Here is a 25,690-nt window from a genome sequence, read left to right as displayed (position 1 = left end):
AGCCCAGACCGGCTGTTTATGTGGATCCCGCTACCGGGAGAGCATCCGGACCGATGCGTGAAAAGTTCCACAGCTACCTAGGCGTAGTGGCGCGAGAAAAGGTTCCCATTATCCACAATAATTGGAAAGACGTACCTGAAACGCTAAAGGAGATTGTGTGGAATGACATTCTAGTAAGTCCTTCATACCAATTACAATATTTGAATTAAGAATCAATTTTTCTGTTAAAAACATAATTGACTATAACAAATAGTTGTCCTTTATAATCTCTACATGTGTTTCATGCCCTTTATTTTAAATGACTTGTCCTTTATTTGAATAGTTAATCACTATCCTAGACTCCTATATTTGTAAAGAACAGCACAAGGGCAGTTTTTATTTTAAACATGAATATTAGTTAGTTAGATGAGGTTGAGAACAAATATTGTCAGATCAAAGTTAGAGACCAGAACAAATCATGTGTATAATAAGTTCACAAATTTAAATTGATAACTTAAACAAATGAAAATTGGCATGGGTTTTGTGTTAGGGAGCAGGGGTAGTATTTTTATCCTTAAATACTTAATAGGGTAATGCATATTATTTTTTATGCTAATGTAACCATAAGTTTGATTTTTATGTTATACTATTTTTGTATGGAATAAATTGATTTGTATCACTGTAAACATCCCAAATTTCCTAAAACTATGACAATAGCTGCCTACCCACTTGCACCGCCAAATAAAGCATTGCTTTCCAATCCACATAATCCAGTGGCCCTCCAAATATTATGATTAATAGGAACTTCTTTTCTTTTTTGTTTTTTACAAACACTTAGAATTATACAAACTCAGTTAACACTTAATAGCATTTTTATCACCCATCTATTGTCTATAAAGCTTTTGCGATTCCAATGAGAGAATTGCATAAAATGATTTTTAGGTTCAATGGGGAAAGGGCCCACTCTATTGACCCATCTCAAAGCCTCCCACCATAAATTCCTAGTCATTCTGCATGAGAACATGATGTGGCCAATATCTTCCTCTTCACTATCACATAACGGGCACCTATACGAAGGCAAAGTGATGTGTCTCTTTCTCAAGTTAGCCTTAGTAGGCAATCTGTTTCTGAAAATTCTCCAACAGAAGGCAATTGCTCTTGGGGGGATTTTCAGATTCCAAATAATCTTAAAAGCTCTGTCGTCATTAACAGATCTGCCATCATTCTTGAGGATATTGTAGGCTGACTTTGTGGAATAGGCTCCACTAGGATCAACCTTCCAAATAAGGGAGTCCATACTGGTTGGGCAAATCTGGACAGCATCAATCTCAGCATCAATTTCTCCTCCATTGCATCCTCCATTCCCATTTATTATCAACAAGAATTCCCATTAGGCTGATAGAAGAATCCTGCTGGTAGCTCAGTTGATACAAAGTAGGGTATTTTTCTTGAAGAGTTAAATCATCCTCTCTCCATTTATCCTTCCAGAACCTGATTTTTGCCCCATTACCCAACTTCCAACACAAATTATTGGACAGCCTATTAGTGTGCTGCTGCTGGAAAATAGATTTTAAGTCCTTCCACCACTTAGAGAAAGCTGTGGAGTTTCTCCCATGAATCAGAGCATTCCAGCCACCATACTTGGACATTACAATTCTGGGCCAAAAGTGATTCTGATTAGTCGCCAATTCCCAGCCCCATTTGCCCAGCAAGGCCTCATTAAATTTCTTCAAATATTTTTTTTTTATCAGCAAAGATAAAATATATATATTAAAGAGTACCAGAGGTACTAGATAAGGTACAAATTACAGATCAGATTAGATTCCAGGTAGACCTAATTCTGACCATGGATAGAGTGTGGATACAGGAATGGTTATAATACACATATCAAGGTATTCTTAAAAATCCTGCACTAAGATTGGTAGACCAGTGATTATGGTACTATCATGCAAGTACCCTTTGCACTATTAAAATCTTACTTTCAAACCTCTTAGCCTCTTATGTTTCAAAAATTAACTTTGTTTCTGCTCCCACATAATTTAATTTTAAGCTTGGCAAAAGTTACTTGTATCTTGAATTCATTAGTCTGCTTCAAGTAAATTATGCCAATCTGCTTCAGTAATTTAAGGATATGTTTTTGTTATCTGAGTCAAGGAAGCTAAAGTTTGCAAAACAAAAGTTTACTTCAGATCTTCTCTGGCTTCAAATGGTATAAGAGAACTTAGAGAACAAACATGAAATTAATCAAATAACAATTATTGAAAGGGCCTTCCTAAAATATTTCCCAAACAAGACTTCTTTGGCCTCTTCGAAGACATTATTTGGGTCAGCAAAGAAACAAATCCTTGTTTTCTTATTTCTACTTTCTATACAATATTTCTAAGGTCATTGATATTGTCTGAGAACACAAACTTCCAATTTTCAGGTGTCTCTACCTGCAATAGAAACATACAACATATTCATGTATACAACTCTAGTGTCTAATCTAAGCTCGAGTCCACACCACATCATGGAGTTGCTTGCTGATTGATTTAACAGTTACTTGGTCATCCTCACCATATAGAATCCAGAAAGATTAGTCAAACCTAACTTCTGGTATATGAAATTTAGTATTGAACAGAATGTTAGAAACTAAAATCTTCATAGGGTGCACAAGTTTATCAGTCTTATTTACAGTTTTCAGCCCTGTATTTACTGTTCCAATAGAACTTAAATCTTGCAGTTGCTGGGGTGGGGTAGGACAATTTTTAGCATGCTAAAAATTCATGTCTACCAGTTTGTGCTGGGGACATCACAAATTCGTCTGCAGAATCCTTGGAAGCAGCATCTTTGTACGAGCAGGCAGCAATTATTTCCTTGTTTATTGTGCCATGCACAATGTCAACAACTTTAACATAAAAGAGATGAAGAGGTAAGTTACAATTGCAAGTCTTAAGTTATTTCCTTGTTTAAATCACACCAAGCTTAATATTGTTAGGCTTCTTCCTTGTGTCAACTTGTCAAAAGGTGCCCTCTTAGGAACAAAGAGGATAGGCTTACAGGCATAAGTGTCCCTCACCTGAGAAGTGCTTCACAGGCAAATGCTCTTCCAGTCATTGGAGTCAATCTTGTAGAAAGCATAATACTCCTCCTTTGTGATCTCCTCAGGCTCTGTCATCCAAATGGCCTTATGCTTGTTCACCAACGAGCATTCATGTGACACTTCCTTGCTGAGGAAAAAAAATGTGACACTTCCTTAATCTTCTTTAAATTACTTTCTTCCTTCTCCTTCTCTTCGTCAACATCCTCCACCTAAGTACATTAAAAAATTAGATATTGAAGTCAAATTGTAATTCAAAAAATACCAAAAAAATAAATAAACGTTTTGAAGTACTTCTTTAGATGGTATTCCTTATGGTTCAAGTAGCAATAACGATGACAATTGTATGCATGTTTTGTTTGATATTGATTTCATTTTTTGCATAAAACAAAGAGGGGAACGAACAACAATTTGAAAGTTGTACATTCAGGAACTAAAGAATTCAAAATAGCTAGTAATAAGAGGGATTTGTTTTTGGGATTTTCTGAGCACCAAGAGCGGCTACGCAAGAAGCTTGCACTTGAGGAGGGAAGGATGTTTGCAGATAATGAACAACTTTCTAACTACTTGTCCTTCAGACTTTCCTGGTTCTTCTTGTTAATATGTACATCACAATAGTATAAGCTATGGCGTAAAAACATGGTCTATAATTGATTCTAAGATTGTTAGGGGTCAAAAGACCATGTCCATAAACCATAGCCTTATACTATTTATATTTACATATTACCAAAAGAACAGTCAAATCTGAACGGCAAATAGTTAAGAAAGTTGTTCATTAGCTTCCAATATGCTTCCCTCCTCAAGTGCAAGCTTCTAGCGTACCCGCTATTGGTGCTCAGAAAATCCAAAAACAAATCCCTCTTATTACTAGCTATTTTGAATTCTTTAGTTCCTGAATGTACAACCTTCAAATTGTTGCTCGTTCCCGTATTTGTTTTTTGCAAAAAAGAAATTAATCTGAAACAATTCAGGCTGAATTGTTATCGTTATTTATTACTCGAACCATAAGGAATAACAGCTAAACAAGTAATTTAAAATGTAACTTTTAAATTATGTGGTATTTTTTTAATTACAATTTTACTTCAATATCTAATTTTGTTAATCTACTTAGGTCGTTTTTTAAATATAAATATGAATTTAAAGGTGATCTACTGATAATATAAAGTACTTGCTAATCACAAATTATGATACCTATCATTTTAAATTTAACTTAATTTATAAATATTAATAAATTTATAATAAGAGAATTTTAACATGTGGCTGCAGTGATTCCTTTGACTTCACTATAATCTCCCTGACATAATTAAGAATTAGAATTAGACCTGGGCTGCAGTGATTCATTTGACTTCACTATAATCTCCTTCTCAAGCCTTTGATTGTCTATGTTAACTTCTTTGCCTCTGATACTGTATAACTCTTCAACATGCCATTGCAGCAATTATTTTACCAGGCACATACATTTTTAATTACAATTCCTTTAATTTGTATAAGGATACAAAAATAAAACACGTGTAGCTGAATGGAAAATAAAAATGAAGGAAGCATGAGACTGTCAAAATATTATGTTTATACATAATATGTTTATATATGATAGCATGAGACTGTCAAAATAGTAAGGAGCATGTACTTTAATGTATTATTTTTTAAATCATTAGGCCTTAGTCTTAGCTTGTTTTCATTTGGCTTTATGGCTACTGCATAAGGAATGAGACACAGTCATATGAGTTCTTTGTCTGATTTGACAGTAGAGGATATGAACATATATATGGGTGCTTTATTGTGATATTATTCAATATATCAGTTTTTTTAATGTTCTGCCACTGCTATATCTAGTAGTATCTATTTCATATCTAGGATGCCTTGAGGGTGTATTCTGATTTGGGGTTCAGCCGCAACTTGATGGACTTCATGGTTACCACTAAGGAGCCTGAATTTCTTAGAGATGTTGATGGACGAACATAGTTCTAATTCAGCTGAACAAGTATCTGGTAGCTCCAGCAGGTTGGGAGTGGAAGATATTCCACATTTTAGGTCAGAGTGAGACTACTTCGAAACAGGATGGGGTTTCTGCTTCGAATTCGAAGATTTTAATTCTGTTGCTACTAAGCTTATCTGGTTTGAAGTTAATTGCTGAGACATTTGATTGGAGTCATGATGCCTAGGCTTGTGAACTTTCCTTGCTTGCAAAATGTGTAGATTTGTTGTTAGTGCATTATTTGTGGATTTCAGATTCATTTTTAGGAAGTTTTTGGATTGAAGGGCGAATAAATTGATTTGTATCACTGTAAACATCCCAAATTTCCTAAAACTATGACAATAGCTGCCTACCCACTTGCACCGCCAAATAAAGCATTGCTTTCCAATCCACATAATCCAGTGGCCCTCCAAATATTATGATTAATAGGAACTTCTTTTCTTTTTTGTTTTTTACAAACACTTAGAATTATACAAACTCAGTTAACACTTAATAGCATTTTTATCACCCATCTATTGTCTATAAAGCTTTTGCGATTCCAATGAGAGAATTGCATAAAATGATTTTTAGGTTCAATGGGGAAAGGGCCCACTCTATTGACCCATCTCAAAGCCTCCCACCATAAATTCCTAGTCATTCTGCATGAGAACATGATGTGGCCAATATCTTCCTCTTCACTATCACATAACGGGCACCTATACGAAGGCAAAGTGATGTGTCTCTTTCTCAAGTTAGCCTTAGTAGGCAATCTGTTTCTGAAAATTCTCCAACAGAAGGCAATTGCTCTTGGGGGGATTTTCAGATTCCAAATAATCTTAAAAGCTCTGTCGTCATTACAGATCTGCCATCATTCTTGAGGATATTGTAGGCTGACTTTGTGAATAGGCTCCACTAGGATCAACCTTCCAAATAAGGGAGTCCATACTGGTTGGGCAAATCTGGACAGCATCAATCTCAGCATCAATTTCTCCTCCATTGCATCCTCCATTCCCATTTATTATCAACAAGAATTCCATTAGGCTGATAGAAGAATCCTGCTGGTAGCTCAGTTGATACAAAGTAGGGTATTTTTCTTGAAGAGTTAAATCATCCTCTCTCCATTTATCCTTCCAGAACCTGATTTTTGCCCCATTACCAACTTCCAACACAAATTATTGGACAGCCTATTAGTGTGCTGCTGCTGGAAAATAGATTTTAAGTCCTTCCACCACTTAGAGAAAGCTGTGGAGTTTCTCCATGAATCAGAGCATTCCAGCCACCATACTTGGGACATTACAATTCTGGGCCAAAAGTGATTCTGATTAGTCGCCAATTCCCAGCCCCATTTGCCCAGCAAGGCCTCATTAAATTTCTTCAAATATTTTTTTTTATCAGCAAAGATAAAATATATATATTAAAGAGTACCAGAGGTACTAGATAAGGTACAAATTACAGATCAGATTAGATTCCAGGTAGACCTAATTCTGACCATGGATAGAGTGTGGATACAGGAATGGTTATAATACACATATCAAGGTATTCTTAAAAATCCTGCACTAAGATTGGTAGACCAGTGATTATGGTACTATCATGCAAGTACCCTTTGCACTATTAAAATCTTACTTTCAAACCTCTTAGCCTCTTATGTTTCAAAAATTAACTTTGTTTCTGCTCCCACATAATTTAATTTTAAGCTTGGCAAAAGTTACTTGTATCTTGAATTCATTAGTCTGCTTCAAGTAAATTATGCCAATCTGCTTCAGTAATTTAAGGATATGTTTTGTTATCTGAGTCAAGGAAGCTAAAGTTTGCAAAACAAAAGTTTACTTCAGATCTTCTCTGGCTTCAAATGGTATAAGAGAACTTAGAGAACAAACATGAAATTAATCAAATAACAATTATTGAAAGGGCCTTCCTAAAATATTTCCCAAACAAGACTTCTTTGGCCTCTTCGAAGACATTATTTGGGTCAGCAAAGAAACAAATCCTTGTTTTCTTATTTCTACTTTCTATACAATATTTCTAAGGTCATTGATATTGTCTGAGAACACAAACTTCCAATTTTCAGGTGTCTCTACCTGCAATAGAAACATACAACATATTCATGTATACAACTCTAGTGTCTAATCTAAGCTCGAGTCCACACCACATCATGGAGTTGCTTGCTGATTGATTTAACAGTTACTTGGTCATCCTCACCATATAGAATCCAGAAAGATTAGTCAAACCTAACTTCTGGTATATGAAATTTAGTATTGAACAGAATGTTAGAAACTAAAATCTTCATAGGGTGCACAAGTTTATCAGTCTTATTTACAGTTTTCAGCCCTGTATTTACTGTTCCAATAGAACTTAAATCTTGCAGTTGCTGGGGTGGGGTAGGACAATTTTTAGCATGCTAAAAATTCATGTCTACCAGTTTGTGCTGGGGACATCACAAATTCGTCTGCAGAATCCTTGGAAGCAGCATCTTTGTACGAGCAGGCAGCAATTATTTCCTTGTTTATTGTGCCATGCACAATGTCAACAACTTTAACATAAAAGAGATGAAGAGGTAAGTTACAATTGCAAGTCTTAAGTTATTTCCTTGTTTAAATCACACCAAGCTTAATATTGTTAGGCTTCTTCCTTGTGTCAACTTGTCAAAAGGTGCCCTCTTAGGAACAAAGAGGATAGGCTTACAGGCATAAGTGTCCCTCACCTGAGAAGTGCTTCACAGGCAAATGCTCTTCCAGTCATTGGAGTCAATCTTGTAGAAAGCATAATACTCCTCCTTTGTGATCTCCTCAGGCTCTGTCATCCAAATGGCCTTATGCTTGTTCACCAACGAGCATTCATGTGACACTTCCTTGCTGAGGAAAAAAAAATGTGACACTTCCTTAATCTTCTTTAAATTACTTTCTTCCTTCTCCTTCTCTTCGTCAACATCCTCCACCTAAGTACATTAAAAAATTAGATATTGAAGTCAAATTGTAATTCAAAAAATACCAAAAAAAATAAATAAACGTTTTGAAGTACTTCTTTAGATGGTATTCCTTATGGTTCAAGTAGCAATAACGATGACAATTGTATGCATGTTTTGTTTGATATTGATTTCATTTTTTGCATAAAACAAAGAGGGGAACGAACAACAATTTGAAAGTTGTACATTCAGGAACTAAAGAATTCAAAATAGCTAGTAATAAGAGGGATTTGTTTTTGGGATTTTCTGAGCACCAAGAGCGGCTACGCAAGAAGCTTGCACTTGAGGAGGGAAGGATGTTTGCAGATAATGAACAACTTTCTTAACTACTTGTCCTTCAGACTTTCCTGGTTCTTCTTGTTAATATGTACATCACAATAGTATAAGCTATGGCGTAAAAACATGGTCTATATTGACTTCTAAGATTGTTAGGGGTCAAAAAGACCATGTCCATAAACCATAGCCTTATACTATTTATATTTACATATTACCAAAAGAAACAGTCAAATCTGAACGGCAAATAGTTAAGAAAGTTGTTCATTAGCTTCCAATATGCTTCCCTCCTCAAGTGCAAGCTTCTAGCGTACCCGCTATTGGTGCTCAGAAAATCCCAAAAACAAATCCCTCTTATTACTAGCTATTTTGAATTCTTTAGTTCCTGAATGTACAACCTTCAAATTGTTGCTCGTTCCCGTATTTGTTTTTTGCAAAAAAGAAAATTAATCTGAAACAATTCAGGCTGAATTGTTATCGTTATTATTACTCGAACCATAAGGAATAACAGCTAAACAAGTAATTTAAAATGTAACTTTTAAATTATGTGGTATTTTTTTAATTACAATTTTACTTCAATATCTAATTTTGTTAATCTACTTAGGTCGTTTTTTAAATATAAATATGAATTTAAAGGTGATCTACTGATAATATAAAGTACTTGCTAATCACAAATTATGATACCTATCATTTTAAATTTTAACTTAATTTTATAAATATTAATAAATTTATAATAAGAGAATTTTTAACATGTGCTGCAGTGATTCCTTTGACTTCACTATAATCTCCCTGACATAATTAAGAATTAGAATTAGACCTGGGCTGCAGTGATTCATTTGACTTCACTATAATCTCCCTTCTCAAGCCTTTGATTGTCTATGTTAACTTCTTTGCCTCTGATACTGTATAACTCTTCAACATGCCATTGCAGCAATTATTTTACCAGGCACATACATTTTTAATTACAATTCCTTTAATTTGTATAAGGATACAAAAATAAAACACGTGTAGCTGAATGGAAAATAAAAAATGAAGGAAGCATGAGACTGTCAAAATATTATGTTTATACATAATATGTTTATATATGATAGCATGAGACTGTCAAAATAAGTAAAGGAAGCATGTACTTTAATGTATTATTTTTTTAAATCATTAGGCCTTAGTCTTAGCTTGTTTTCATTTGGCTTTATGGCTACTGCATAAGGAATGAGACACAGTCATATGAGTTCTTTGTCTGATTTGACAGTAGAGGATATGAACATATATATGGGTGCTTTATTGTGATATTATTCAATATATCAGTTTTTTTAATGTTCTGCCACTGCTATATCTAGTAGTATCTATTTTCATATCTAGGATGCCTTGAGGGTGTATTCTGATTTGGGGTTCAGCCGCAACTTGATGGACTTCATGGTTACCACTAAGGAGCCTGAATTTCTTAGAGATGTTGATGGGACGGAACATAGTTCTAATTCAGCTGAACAAGTATCTGGTAGCTCCAGCAGGTTTGGGAGTGGAAGATATTCCACATTTTAGGTCAGAGTGAGACTACTTCGAAACAGGATGGGGTTTCTGCTTCGAATTCGAAGAATTTTAATTCTGTTGCTACTAAGCTTATCTGGTTTGAAGTTAATTGCTGAGACATTTGATTGGAGTCATGATGCCTAGGCTTGTGAACTTTCCTTGCTTGCAAAATGTGTAGATTTGTTGTTAGTGCATTATTTGTGGATTTCAGATTCATTTTTAGGAAGTTTTTGGATTGAAGGGCACATTGCTTCTTGGTTGAATAACCTGTTTGTACATAGCTGAAATAAAATTTTCAATACTAGCACTACTGGTCCTTTTTTTTGCAATTCTATTACCAGCTTTTGGTTTTTTGATGTGTCAATTTCTTGGCTTATTTTACCTAAGATTTTGAATTAATTTAAGACATGTTTCTTCGGAGATAATTAGGCACCAAACGTAAATACCTCTTACAGCATACATTCAGACCTTTTTTGTCGCCTTGTGAGAGATAAATACCTCTTCATATTTTATTAAATTTCTAATAAAAGGTAGGTATTCTTCTATTTTAAACACTTTGACTATATTTTGTTTCTTCTTCTATCACATCATATAGTTTATTATATTTATATTTTTTAACCATGTATCTCATTATTTAATTAGATGTTAGGTGTTAAATAGGTGGTATGATGTCCACAAATTAATTATAATGCATAGTTGGTAATTTGTGATAACAACATCAGCATAAAGGTAATTTGTGATTGAACCATGAAATTCTAGCACCCAAATTTTGGAAAACAGCAAATAGTATCTGCATAGTTGGAAGATGAATTCACTAATTGAAATTCTGATACCAATGACAGATGTCGTACCGGATGTCACGACATCACGCTTCAGAACATGCAGATTATATATGACCGTATGAACAGATTAAACAAGTAAATAACACAAGAGAATTGTTAACCCAGTTCGGTGCAACGTCACCTACATCTGGGGGCTACCAAGCCAGGGAGGAAATCCACTAAAATAGTGTTAGTTCGAAGATCTAACAGCCACTGTTTACAACCTTCTCACCTAACCACTACCCGTGCAACCTCTACCTAAGAGCCACTCTTAGATATGAGAACCCCTCTCACTCCCTCTCAATCACTCTCCCGTGTTTGCAATTAAATCAAATACACACCAGAGATTGCTCTCTGAACAATAGAGATCAACTCTACACACTCAGGTCCAACACTTGATGTTAGGGTAACATCAAGGTGGCTCACAAATCACTCAAGTCCCAAAACTCACAAAATAACTCTTCAATCCCGGACTTGGTAGAAAACTCGTGCAGCCTTCATGTTTATATAGCAGTGTGCGTATCTGGGCTGCAACAACTTGCGCTGGATAAGATCTATCATTCTCCTGAAAAATCTGCACTTAAAGATCTAAAAGATAAAGTTTGATCTTTTAGTTTTTATCTTTAATCTTTAATCCCTGAACGAACTCTTCTAGTTTGTAATTCGAACTTTAATTATCTTTTAATTCGTTCCTAAAGATAGATCGCCAAATCTGTTGCTAACTGCACATTAATCTGTTAAAGATATAACAGATTTATGTGTCCAGTATTTTCGGGCAGGATGTCCTGGACATCGTATCCGACATCGTGGATCCTGCAGCTTCAATTCTTCATTTGACATTTTATCTTGCCTTGTGCATTGTGGAGCCCAATCTGAATCCTTGACATAACGTTGGACATCATGTGCAGCAACTCCAGCTTTCCTTCATTGTCTAAGTGCTTATGTTTTAACAAAATTTTAGCCAATCTTTTAAAACTCAGTAGAGCTAAGCACTAACAATCTCCCCCTTTGGCAAATTTTGTCTAAAACATACTTAGACACTTCCTGAGCAGGTACGAGCAGTTATGCAAGTGGGATCAGCTACTTTCATTATCAGAGTAATCAAGCACAGCGGTATCTGTAGTGGCGACAGCAAAATTCTGCAAGTTGCAAGTCGTTTCCAGGATGTCAAGACATCTCACGTGACATCAGCTTTCTGCTCCCCCTGTCTCCATGCTCTTACTGCATCTTCTATCAGCTACTAGTTTTAGTAGCTTACAACCATCATCATCAGCAGCAGTAGTCTCCCCCTCAAAATCATATAAATACTACTCCCCCTCAAAATCATGAATCATGCATACATCGTATCCTACTACTCAAAATCATAAATCATGCATTTAATACTACTACTCCCCCTTTTTAGACAGAATTTGGCAAAGGTAGAATGCATGAAATTAATGTGCAAATATTACAGACCAATAACTAGTAAAAGTAAAAGCAAAAAATAAAGGTCTGATGGTCATGGGGTGGCATCAGAATCATCATCATCTGATTCTGTATCCTCTGCTGCATCTTCTTCTTCCTCAGCTGCTTCTCCATCATCAATGCCACTGTCTGAGAGTCTTTTGATCAGGCGTTCCAGCTCCATTTTCTTCTCTGTGGTGGCTTTGATGGTTGCTTCCAGCACCTTGCATGTGTCCTTGAGTTCAGCAATCAAAGCATCCTTGGACACAGCACCTGAAGCAGCAGCTTTCCCTGATGTCGAGACAATGTCTGGGACATGTGTCCCCTCAAACAGTTTGTAATGCAGGGACAGAGCCGATTCTTTCTTCATCACAGAGTCAATGTTGTTTAAAATATTGGGATGTTGACTCAACATAATGCCACACAATACAGTTGGGAAGGCAATGGGTAATTTGACAGCAAAAGATTCTGAATGCTTAACAGTTTGATCAAAAATATAGTTTCCAAAATTAAATTTGGACTTGGTTCCAACAGCATACAGAAATTTACCCAAACCTGTGGCAACTGTGGAAGTATGATTGGTGGGTACCCAGTTTGCAGTGCCAATCCTATGCAGGATTGCATACTTCACACTTAGCTTCCCTGCAGAAAGCTTCCCTTTCTTTGGCCAATGCTGGACTTGTTTGGCAGTGATTTCCTTGGCAATTTGATGCTCAGAAACAGCAATATCCACCACTCCTTCAGTTGGTCTGCCCAGGTATTTGTTGATTGCAGCAGGGGAGAATCTAACACATTTTCCTCTGACAAACACTTTCTGATACTCATCACTCTTTCGGTTAGTTATGTCAGAGGGAATGTTGACAATGAATTCCCTGACTAGGCTTTCATAACAATCTCCCAACTTGGTGACTGTTTTCAGCAGTCCAGCAGCCTTGATGAGGTCCATGATCTCCTTGCAATCCAAGGCATCTCTTCCCAGTTCTCTTTCTACAGCAAGTCTGCGTTGATATACAAATTTCCACCTTTCAACATTGCCAATGGAGTGGAATGAAATGTTGTCCAATGGTGCATCAGGGACATTTCCAGGCACCTTTTTCCCTGATTTCTTGGCCCTCTTGATGTCGGGAACATCTAGTTCGACATCATCATCAGAATCAGATGAGGAAATTTCTTTCCTCTTCTTGGAAGGGATTGCAACTTTGCTCCATCTGGATGTGGTAGGAGTGATTGGAGTGCTCTTCTTCTGTGCCATAGTTTTGATTCGTCCAGACCTAGTAATGGGGGTTTTTCCCTTTCTGCTTTGTAATCTTTCTGCAATGCCAGGTGCCAACTTGTTGGCAATGGGTTCCTCATCAGATTCTACTTCTTCTAGGTCAATGAGGTCACCTGAGCAGGTTCTGGTGCCCTCGGTGCAGGGGTCTCCTCTGTGGCTTGATTCTCTTCCTCTGTTGATTTCTCTTTACTGGACGAAGAGAGGACTTCAGCATTTGGGGTGGAAGATGTTGGAACATCTTTATCAGCATCAGGGTCAGAAGCATTTTTCAGAATGCTACTCACAATACTGCGGATCTTCTTGTCCATCTCCGTGTCTACTTCCCTAGGACTTGTTGCAAGGCTAGGGTTTTCAGAAATCTTCACTCCCTGTTGTCTTTTGGGGACCAGTTTCTCAGGAGCAGGGGCTTGACCAGGAATCATTTGTATGGGTTGGATATTGAATTCAGGTTGTTCCTGGTTTGATGGTGCTTTGGTGGATGATGGAGATGATGGTACAGAGGGTGAACCAGGAGATGAAGTTTCTTTTGGTGAGGTAGCCATGGAGAAGCAGAGCCTTTGGAGTGGTTTCGTAAATCTCTGAGAGCTGTTGGGGAATGCTGAAAACAAGATTACCACGAAAATATGAGGTTGAATGAGGAATGTAGAGGGACGTGTGAAGCAACAGTCGAATTTGTTTTGGCCCAGTAGAGAACGCGCTATTAACGTTTGAGCACGTTCAGATAACAGTAATTGCTATAAATCCTCTAGCAGACAAATGCCCAGCTTGCCCCTCAGTTTTTCAAACTGATTTGCATCCAATGCCTTTGTGAAAATATCTGCTATTTGTTTCTCAGTGTCAACATGCTCCAGTGTGATAACTTTATCATCAACAAGATCTCTAATATAGTGATGTCTAATGTCAATGTGCTTGGTTCTGCTGTGTTGAACAGGATTTTTAGAAATATTAATAGCACTCAAGTTGTCACAGTACAATGTCATGACATCTTGTTCGACATTGTACTCCTTGAGCATCTGCTTCATCCAAACTAGTTGTGAACAGCTGCTTCCTGCTGCAATATACTCTGCTTCTGCAGTAGATAGGGACACACAGTTCTGCTTCTTGCTGAACCATGAAATAAGATTGGTTCCCAAATAGAAACATCCACCAGAAGTGCTTTTTCTGTCATCTGCACTTCCAGCCCAATCAGCATCACAATACCCAACCAGCATTGAATCTGAACAATGACAGTACATAATCCCATAGTCACTGGTGCCATTTACATATTTCAGAATTCTCTTTACTTGATTCAAGTGACTAATCTTAGGATTGGCTTGATATCTTGCACAAACACCTACTGCATAGGTGATGTCAGGTCTGCTAGCTGTTAAATATAGTAAGCTCCCAATCATGCTTCTGTACAGACTTTGATCAACACTGGTGCCAGCTTCATCTTTTGACAGCTTCAAGTGAGTAGGTGCAGGTGTTCTTTTATGGCTGGCATTTTCCATCCCAAACTTCTTGACAATGTTCTTTGCATACTTGCTTTGTGAGAGGAATATGGAGTCTTCCATCTGCTTCACTTGGAGTCCCAGAAAATAGGTCAGCTCTCCAACAAGACTCATCTCAAATTCAGATTGCATCTGTTGGACAAAATGTCGAAGCATCTCATTCGACATCCCTCCAAACACAATGTCATCAACATATATCTGTGCTATCATCAAGTTATCAGCATCTTGTTTGACAAAGAGAGTCTTGTCAATTCCTCCCTTCCTATACCCTTGCTGAGTAAGAAACTCTGTTAGCCTTTCATACCAAGCTCTAGGAGCTTGCTTCAATCCATAGAGAGCCTTCTTGAGCCTGTATACATGATCTGGATGAGTTGGATCTACAAATCCCTTTGGCTGCTCCACATAGGCTTCTTCATTCAGGTATCCATTCAGAAATGCGCTCTTCACATCCATTTGGTACAGCTTGAATTTGAGAATGCAAGCTACACCAAGTAACAATCTGATGGACTCAAGTCTAGCAACAGGGGCGAAAGTTTCATCAAAGTCTATACCTTCAATCTGAGTGTAGCCTTGAGCAACAAGTCTGGCCTTGTTTCTGGTTATAACACCTTCTTCATTGGTTTTGTTCTTGAAGATCCACTTGGTGCCAATCACATTAGTTCCCTCGGGTCTAGGAACTAGCTCCCAAACTTCATTCCTTTTGAATTGCTCCAATTCTTCTTGCATAGCATTGATCCAGAACTCATCAGTCAGTGCCTCTTTCACATTCTTGGGCTCAATTTTGGAGACAAAACATGAGTTGGAGACAATCTCAATCTCCCTTGATCTTGTAGTGACTCCTCTGTTTGGATCTCCTATAATCAGCTCCTTGGGGTGCATCTTCTGGATTCTAATGGAGGGTCTCTTGTCAGGTTGGTTGATGTTTGGTTCATCTGTAGCAGAATCAGAGTTTTCTGCATTTTCTGCACTTTTAGCTGTATCTGCTACATTGTCTCCCGATGTTCTGACATCTTCTTCGACATCCTTCTTTCTTGCTGGAGTTAGATCATCAACAACCACATTGATGGATTCCATCACAGTTCTGGTTCTGGAATTGAATACCCTATATGCTCTGCTGTTTGTAGAGTATCCCAAGAATATCCCTGCATCACTCTTGGGATCCATCTTTCTCCTTTGCTCTCTATCTGCCAAAATGTAACATGGACTTCCAAAGATGTGGAAGTGCTTGACAGTTGGCTTCCTCCCTTTCCAGATTTCATACAGTGTGGTTGGAGTCCCTCTTCTAAGTGTGACTCTGTTGTGGATGTAGCATGCTGTGTTCATGGCTTCAGCCCAGAGATTATAGGGAAGTTCTTTGGCATGAAGCATGACCCTAGCAGCTTCTTGCAAAGTCCTATTTTTCCTTTCAACTATGCCATTTTGCTGTGGTGTAATGACTGCAGAGAACTCATGAGTGATGCCTTCAGATGTGCAGAATTCAGTAAACTTGCTGTTTTCAAACTCTCTGCCATGGTCACTCCTGATTCTCTTGATGACACAGTCTTTTTCTCTTTGAAGTCTTAGACTCAACTCCTTGAATACTTCAAAGGTGTCTGATTTCTCTCTGATAAAGTTGACCCAGGTAAATCTGGAGAAATCATCCACAACAACATAGGCATACCTTTTTCCTCCAAGGCTTTCAACTTGCATAGGCCCCATCAAGTCCATGTGAAGTAGTTCCAGCACCCTGGAAGTGGTCTGATGTTGAAGCTTCTGGTGGGACATCTTGACTTGCTTTCCAATCTGACATTCACCACAGATTCTGCCTTCTTCTATTTTCAGATTGGGAATGCCTCTAACAGCACCTTTGTCAATGATTTTCTTCATGCCTCTTAAGTGCAGATGTCCAAATCTTTGATGCCATATTTTGACTTCATCTTCTTTGGAGAATAGACATGTGGAGGAGTAACTGGTTTCTTGAGGTGTCCATAGGTAACAGTTGTCCTTTGATCTGCTGCCCTTCATTAGGACTTCACTCTTCTCATTTGTCACCAAGCATTCTGACTTTGTGAAGTTTACATTGAATCCTTCATCACACAACTGACTGATGCTGATCAAGTTCGCAGTCAGTCCCTTCACCAGCAGTACTTTGTTCAGACTAGGAAGTCCATCATGGACTAGCTTTCCCATTCCAGTGATCTTTCCTTTAGAGCCATCTCCAAATGTCACATAGCTAGTGGAGCAAGGTTCAATGTTCACCAGGAATTCTTTAACTCCTGTCATGTGTCTGGAACAGCCGCTATCTAGGTACCAATCTTCCTTAGCTGATGCTCTAAGTGAAGTATGAACAACAAGACTAACAGTCTTGTGTTTTGGAACCCACATCATCTTCCTTCCGCTGCTGCTACCTTGAGTTCCATGATGTGGATGGCCATGTAAATGATAGCAAAAGGGCTTTATGTGACCATACTTGCCACAGTAGTGACACCTCCACTTCTTTCTTTTGCTCCTTTTCTGCTGCGTTCCATGATGTCGAGACCGATGTTGTGACATCATGGCTCCAGTGCTGTTTTTGGCAGGAACAAATTCTGTCATGGTTGTTCTGCCAGCAGATTTATGATTAAATCCAAGTCCTCTCTGGTTTCCAACATTCTTCCCAAGCTGTAGCACCTCATCAAGCAAATCTGAGCCTTTATTCAGCATCTTTATTGATTTTGTCATGTTTTCCAGTTTAGAGTTCAGAAAACCAATTTCTCCTTTAAGTTCAGAGATTTCCTCTTCATGTGCCTCCTTCTCAGCCTCCAGATTTGCAATGACCTTCTTTAGTTGTGCTTCTTGCTGGAGAATCTTCTCACTTTTGATGCATAGTTCTCTATAGGATATAGCAAGCTCATCAAAAGTGATTTCACTATCTGTATCACTTGAATCTTCAGCAGATTCAAATCTCCCAGTGAGTGCATTCACATCTCTGTCAGAATCACTTTCTTGTTCACTCTCTGTATCATCAGACCGACATACAGAAAGTCCTTTCCTCTGCTTCTTGAGATGAGTGGGACATTCAGTTTTGATGTGTCCATAGCCTTCACACCCATGGCATTGAATTCCTTTGCTGTGACTGGGCTTTTCATCTGACCTTTTCTGGTATTCACTACCTTTCCTGATGTCGAAAGGGATGTTCCGAACATGTGGTTTCTACCTCCTGTCCATTCTGTTCAGCACTTTGTTGAACTGTTTTCCAAGGAGCACAACTGCGTTAGTCAGACCTTCATCAGTATCCAGGTCATACTCATCTTCTTCTCCTTCATCATTGGACACGAACGCCAGATTCTTGCTCTTCTTTTCAGTCCTATCCGAGAGTCCTAGCTCAAAGGTTTGAAGGGAACCAATGAGTTCATCTACTCTCATGTTGCAAATGTCTTGGGCCTCCTCTATTGCAGTGACTTTCATGTCAAATCTCTTAGGCAAGGATCTGAGGATCTTTCTCACCAGCTTTTCATCTGTCATCCTTTCTCCCAAGGTAGTGCAAGCATTGGCAATTTCAAGAATGTTCATGTGGAAGTCATGAATACATTCTTCCTCCTTCATCTTCAGATTTTCGAATTTCGTAGCCAATAGTTGCAATCTGGACATCTTCACTTTGGAGGTTCCTTCATGAGTGGTTTTCAGGATCTCCCATGCATCCTTGGCCACTGTGCATGTGTTGATCAGTCTGAAGATATTCTTGTCAACTCCATTGAATAGAGCATTAAAGGCTTTGGAGTTTCCAAGTGCCAATTCGTCTTCTTCTTTTGTCCAGTCTTCTTCTGGCTTCAATTCATTAGTGGGCTTTCCTTCTGTGTCCAGCATCTTGGGATGTTCCCAGTCTTTGATGACAGCTTTCCAGGTTCTGCTATCCAGTGATTTGAGGAAGGCCACCATCCTTGCTTTCCAGTATTCATAGTTGGTTCCATCCAGAATTGGTGGTCTGTTCACTGGTCCTCCTTCTTTCTCCATGTTCATCAGAATTTATCTCCCTAGATCTCACTCAGTGATTTAGAGTGCCCGCTCTGATACCAATTGAAATTCTGATACCAATGACAGATGTCGTACCGGATGTCACGACATCACGCTTCAGAACATGCAGATTATATATGACCGTATGAACAGATTAAACAAGTAAATAACACAAGAGAATTGTCAACCCAGTTCGGTGCAACGTCACCTACATCTGGGGGCTACCAAGCCAGGGAGGAAATCCACTAAAATAGTGTTAGTTCGAAGATCTAACAGCCACTGTTTACAACCTTCTCACCTAACCACTACCCGTGCAACCTCTACCTAAGAGCCACTCTTAGATATGAGAACCCCTCTCACTCCCTCTCAATCACTCTCCCGTGTTTGCAATTAAATCAAATACACACCAGAGATTGCTCTCTGAACAATAGAGATCAACTCTACACACTCAGGTCCAACACTTGATGTTAGGGTAACATCAAGGTGGCTCACAAATCACTCAAGTCCCAAAACTCACAAAATAACTCTTCAATCCCGGACTTGGTAGAAAACTCGTGCAGCCTTCATGTTTATATAGCAGTGTGCGTATCTGGGCTGCAACAACTTGCGCTGGATAAGATCTATCATTCTCCTGAAAAATCTGCACTTAAAGATCTAAAAGATAAAGTTTGATCTTTTAGTTTTTATCTTTAATCTTTAATCCCTGAACGAACTCTTCTAGTTTGTAATTCGAACTTTAATTATCTTTTAATTCGTTCCTAAAGATAGATCGCCAAATCTGTTGCTAACTGCACATTAATCTGTTAAAGATATAACAGATTTATGTGTCCAGTATTTTCGGGCAGGATGTCCTGGACATCGTATCCGACATCGTGGATCCTGCAGCTTCAATTCTTCATTTGACATTTTATCTTGCCTTGTGCATTGTGGAGCCCAATCTGATTCCTTGACATAACGTTGGACATCATGTGCAGCAACTCCAGCTTTCCTTCATTGTCTAAGTGCTTATGTTTTAACAAAATTTTAGCCAATCTTTTAAAACTCAGTAGAGCTAAGCACTAACACTAATCACCTGCACCGACTTTTCTTTTGTTTTATTAGTGAATAATCTGCGTATGCCATAAGTTTTGATTATTACTCTGTTGTTTTAACTACTGTGCAGAAAACATGAGAAATCAATGTTTTAGTAATGATTTCAAATTACTTAAGAATTATCAATGTACATGGATTATCAATAACATCATTGATAAAAACTCAAATTGTGCGAAGGCTGAAGCATGTTCTTAACAAACCATGAAAAGAAGTTTTTCTAGGAATTCATACTTTAAGGCAATAACTGTTATTAGTGAGTGTCACAATATTTTTTTTCATTTATTATTTGTTCAATTTGGATATTAAATTTGATGGCTGTGACTGCATGGTAAACTTACATTATATGCTGATTGGATGCTTTTGCTTTACTTGGGGTATTATGGCAGAACATTGTCATTAAATTGTTGATTGCTAGTATTGTATAATGATATACATTTGGCTGCCTTTTTCCACAAATTTTGACACCTGGTTATGTAGGCAAAGTTTGATATCGCAGAAGCTACGAAGGTGAAGACGAAGGTTATGTCAACAGTAGCGACGAGATGGCGGCAATTTAAGTCCACATTGACTAGCAAATTTGTGTTTGCTAAGACTGAAGGTCAACAAACACAGGATGTTGTGACAAAATATGGACTAGATCCTGAAGCGTGGAAACAATTTGAAGAAACCCGCCTGACACCTAACTGGGAGGTTAGTTGAATCTGTTTATGGTAACTTCAAATGAATATTTTTTTGCCAATTTGATTATTTTAATTTCAAAAAAATCTCCGCAATTATGTATGTCACATTACAGGGTATTAGGAAACGAGCACAATCAATTCAAAAACACAACGACTGCCCTCACGTACTTTCACGTGGGGGATATGATTTGCTTGAGAAGAAATTGTTAGACCAGAAACGAAAAAGGATACAAGAGGAAGCATTGTTGAGTGAAAATCCAGCAAGTGTTGATGAACCCCCATCCCCAATAAAAAGGCATGTTAAGTGGAAGGTTGCTCGGACCAGGGCTGTTGGCAATATGACATCTGACTCTGCACAGGAAATTGCAGATAAAATAGTAAGTTCACCAATATGTTGCAATGTTCATATGTTTAAGTATTTTGTAATGAAAATGACTGCACGTTGTGTATTTTTGTGTCACTTGTTTTGTGTAGGACTCCTTAGAAGAGCAGGTAACGCAGGGTTCGTTTGTACCCCATGGTCGGCAAGACATACTGAACACTGCCATTGGACGACCTGACCATGGGGGTCGCGTTCGGGCAGCAGGCTCAGGTGTCACTATTACTCAGTACTACGGAAGGGCATCAAGGACATGCAGCAGCTCGTCCACGTCCATCAGCCAACAACAACTAGATGAAGTTGTTGCAAGGCTTAGGGAAGACATGACTGGCCAGATTAGGGAAGAATTGAGGACTCAAATTAAGGAAGAATTGAGGACTCAGCTAGAAGAGGAAAATAAAAGGAGCTTGGAAATAATGACCAATGCATTGAAAGAGGCTATTAAAAAAGAGTTGTCAAATAAAGGATCCCAAGAGGCACTCCAAATTCAGCCGGACATACAACAACTAGGTGCGCGTGTCAGCACACAAGGAAGTAATGCTGTTACCAATGCGCAGGCTTCACAAGAACATGATGCTGATGCCATACCATTGATGGGACTGTTTGTGCAGCGTAACGATGGTACACAAAGGTTTGTAGAAATATTACCTTACTTACAATTGAATCGGAGTTTTGTTTTCTCTTGCAGCTGTAATTGTTGGGTTTGGTTTGTGTTTTGTTCATGGTTTAGTTTTTGTTTTATATGCACTAAAAAAAGCTTTGTTTATGGTTCATTTAAGGTTGGTGGCCATGGGGAAAATAATGGAGGGGGATTCAATCATACACACAGTGGCATATGCAGATGATGTTGTCAGGGTAAGTGTAGAAACAGTTATTGATCCTGAGGCTGAGGTCCCCTATGCCACCTCAGAAATACAATATGTGAAGCAGGCCGTCAATACATTTGTAGCTTGGCCCACACACCTTGTGAAAGCTGTATTAGATGAGGTAACATGTTTGATTTGACATACGTAAAGTAAAACATTCATAGATTACAGTACAAATACTCGCCCACTTTCATTAACCATGTAGCATCCACAACGTATTCCACACAACGAGGATGCACATGTGCCGAAGCCGGCTAATGTGAACGCAGATGATCCGTTGCGTGAATTGATGAAGTACAGTTTCGATCTTTACGACAAGCCACTTCAAATCAGCTTTGATGGGAGATTTCTTGGAATTGTAGATGCATCTACATCGATATTCATCACATATTCAGATGTTATTGAAATAATAGCAGGAGACAAAAGTCTGAACATATCTGTCATACAATTATGGTTAATGTAAGTGAATTCCTTCATATAACTCATTCCTCATTCATTCAATATCATGATCCACTACAATACTTTCAAATCATGTGAATAGGTATATTCATGAGTGGAGTCAGATATTCAGTCAAGGTTTCATGTATGCATTCCTTGAGCCACAGTCGTTGGTTTGTTCAAAGGATAGACGCAGCGAATGCGAACAATATCTTGAAAGATGGCTTAAGGAATCTGACCGAGAGGTGTACATTGGACCTTACTTCCATCAGTAAGTGCTATTTAACAAACATACTTCAAATGATGTTTGGGTGTATACGTATCTAATGTGAATGACATGCAGGGAACATTGGCAACTCATAATTTTGTGTCCTAGGCAACATGTTGTTGTTTGGTTCTGTTCTTTGCGTAGGAAACCTGATATGCATATCAAAGCTACAATTAATAGGTTATCTCATACCATATAACTTTTTGCAAGCCTTCTTTAATGGTCATTATTGATTGACATTTTGTTGTATATGCGTTGATGTGGTTTTTTAAAAGCAGTGTAATGACAAAATTGAAGAAGACCTTGTCTCCTGAAACTAAGGCAGTTGCACCAAAGTGGATTGAAGTAAAGGTAAGTCAGCTATGTACCATGTGTTAGTGTTGTCTAGTTAAGTCATGAACTTATGTAATGTATACGATGTTCAAATGTTTTCCATATGTAGAGTCACGTTCAAACCGGCTGTTATGAATGTGGATATTACATAATGCATTGGATCTGGAACATCATAGCCAGCGACATAAAGAGTGATTGGTCCATGGTATGCATAAACTTCAGTACAATTGGAACTGAATTTTTATATTTGCAGTACTAACTTACAATTATGAATACTTGCAGTGGTTTGCTAATGACACACCGTTGGACATCGGCATCATCACCACAATTCGAAAGAAATGGGCAACATTTTTTTAAAGACAGCAATAAGTCAAAACGGCTAATGATGGCGTTGGAGTATTTTTTTCCCTGTATTTGAGACAATTGTTATGTTATTTGACACAGCGGCTATTTTATTTTCGGTCATGCTACTAATATTCTATTCTTAGTATTACCTACTCAATTTCATATAATTGTAGTAATATATTGTCTTTACCCCCTTCTACTGCATTGCATCTGCATTTGATTACCACAGCAACAATTTAGTGCAGCTATAGTACCACCAAGCTTGCCACTGCAGCAGTTAAGTGAACAAATGAAGTGTCCACAGTCATTGGATGGTTGCTTGGTAGAGGTACATGCTAATAACTAATAAGATTTCCTGTGCAGGGTATCATTGTTTTTGCATGACTGATGGCTACCTTGGGGCTGGAGATTTTGGTTGAATCTGCCTCAAGTGTTATTTTGAAGGTAATTGAGATAATCTTTTGTTGTTGTTTTTTTATTATATACCTAAATTTGGGTTGAAGACTAGTTATTCAACATGTGGATTATCTACCATAAGATTGTTCTAATAAGTGATTTTATCATTTGAGCAGATGATATTATCATTTGACCTTGCTTTTGCTTTGATTCCGCTCCTAAAGTTCAGTAGCAGCAAAGTGACTAGCAGCACAAGCATTGAAGAGGTGTGTTTCCTCCTTGTTTGTGGATTCATGAACTATAAGTTAATACATGAAACTGAAAAATGTTCTAGTTATAAAATTTGATTAGCTAGGCTTACATGAATTGTTGAATTGATCAGCTAGGCATACATTATATCAACTGTTAGTGTCATTTTTTCAGTCTAATAATATTTTGGTTGATATTATCATTATTATGATTAAAGAGATTGCAGGGATTCCAAGGGAAGGGGACCAGGGGATGAAAAATATGATTAAAGAGAGTTCTTGAGGAGTTTGTCACATGCTCAGGTAATTAGTGCTAAAGCAGTTGGGTGAAATTCTCATATTTTGAATGTTGCATGCAATTAATATCGTCATTTGATGAAATGCAGAATCTTCCTGACTGGTTTAGTGCATGTTTCATTGATTGCATAAGATGTAAAATATTATTAATCAAGAGGAGTCTTGCTTAATTGACTTCAGTGTTGAGCGTGCTGCATTTGTCTTATGTACTAGTTCATTCATTTATTTAATTTTAGTTGACAACTTGTGGAATGGTGATATCAAAATATAACCTATGAAAGAGGATAATCTTGTCAGCTAATTGTTGAGTGGTTTATTTTTTTGTTTTGTCTTTTATGTTGCATTTGATGACTTTGTTTCTTTTCTTGTAGGGAAGTGGAAGATTTTGCACGAAGGTTAAATTCTGCTTGGCCTGAAAGGATGCAAATTTGATCTTTGGCCCAACACAGAAGACTAGTAACAATTTCTATGAATAGCAATGGTTCAACGCAGCTGTATATAGGTATGTTCTATCTATCTTCTCAATATTCACGGTGAACCCTACTTGCTGCCTTGTTTTCTATCAGAAGCATCATTAAATTTTGTTGACATGCACATGACTGGAATCAACTAGTTATAAGTTACTTCATCACTCTCATGCATTTCATTCATCACATACAACACTCTCTCCAAAGTTCAAATTAAGACTGAGGGGTGAGAAAGAGACAATTAATATGGGTGCCGGTCTACTTGCAATTGGTTCTTGTGCAATTGGTCTATGCAGTGATGAACATTACTTAAATGCTTGCAATAGAATCTGGAATGAGCCCTCTTGTCCTTGTTGCTTATCGACAACTCTTTGCTACTGTGTCCATTGCTCCCTTTGCTTATTGGCTCGAGTGGTAATTATATATATATATATACCCTTTCTGGTTTTGTTTTATTTTCATATATATAAACAATGCATGCATGAAAGGCTTTGATGAACTTTGAACCACCTATAACATTCTCACTGTGAGTGTCACCGTCGATATCCCTTTTCTTTTGGTTGATGCATGATTGTGTTATTTATCCTTTAAATGTATTTATATATGTTTGCTGTATATAAATGTAGCTTTGTTTTTGAAATTTGAATGGTATAACCCAAATTTTGTAAGCAGGCAAAATACTTCAACGACGGTCCTTATGAAAACCCGTCTTTATAGCCTTATTTACCAACAACGACGGGTGCTCCAGCCACCGTCGTTGAAACCTCAGACAACAATGACGGTGTCCTCACCACCGACGTTGACATACTACCAAACAACGTCGGTGGTGAGCCCGCCACCGATGTTGACAGGAAACAAAACAAATATGGGTGTTATTCGTACCCGACGTTGATATGGACAACAACAACGACGAGTCTTGCGAACCCGACGTTGAAATGGACCAAAACAACGACGGGTTGTCTAATATGTGCGTCGTTGAATCCTTTTTTATAACGTCTATTCTTTTATAGCCACTGACGTTGTATTCTTGCATTACAAAGACGGGTCCTAGGATGACCGATGTTGTTGTTGTCGACATACAACGACATCTGGAACAAAGACGGTGTGGGGC

At 37.9% G+C, this 25,690-nt stretch overlaps 1 protein-coding gene across 1 annotated transcript; it reads left to right on the top strand.

The window, feature by feature from the left end:
- On the top strand, window positions 1-24,599 carry LOC114409482. Its single transcript, XM_028372963.1, has 14 exons — window positions 1-173; window positions 20,340-20,552; window positions 20,656-20,919; window positions 21,017-21,552; window positions 21,701-21,908; window positions 21,993-22,246; window positions 22,329-22,496; window positions 22,569-22,673; window positions 22,772-22,844; window positions 22,936-23,031; window positions 23,109-23,615; window positions 23,744-23,833; window positions 24,034-24,118; window positions 24,484-24,599. The coding sequence occupies exons 1-11, from the start codon at window positions 54-56 to the stop codon at window positions 23,181-23,183; spliced, it is 2,112 nt and encodes a 703-aa protein (XP_028228764.1). The 5' UTR covers window positions 1-53; the 3' UTR covers window positions 23,184-23,615; window positions 23,744-23,833; window positions 24,034-24,118; window positions 24,484-24,599.
- The last annotated feature ends 1,091 nt before the right edge of the window (window positions 24,600-25,690 follow it).

The sequence above is a fragment of the Glycine soja genome, chromosome 4, assembly GCF_004193775.1.
Source record: "Glycine soja cultivar W05 chromosome 4, ASM419377v2, whole genome shotgun sequence".
NCBI lineage: Eukaryota > Viridiplantae > Streptophyta > Magnoliopsida > Fabales > Fabaceae > Glycine > Glycine soja.
This window is presented reverse-complemented; position numbering and strand designations above follow the sequence as displayed.

Bases quoted from the DNA above. Each gene is read 5' to 3' on its own strand.
- LOC114409482 (XM_028372963.1), top strand. From the start codon at position 54: ATGCGTGAAAAGTTCCACAGCTACCTAGGCGTAGTGGCGCGAGAAAAG. The intron at 20,553-20,655 runs GTTAGTTGAATC...GTCACATTACAG, and splicing joins GCCTGACACCTAACTGGGAG to GGTATTAGGAAACGAGCACA. The intron at 23,032-23,108 runs GTATGCATAAAC...GAATACTTGCAG, and splicing joins TAAAGAGTGATTGGTCCATG to TGGTTTGCTAATGACACACC.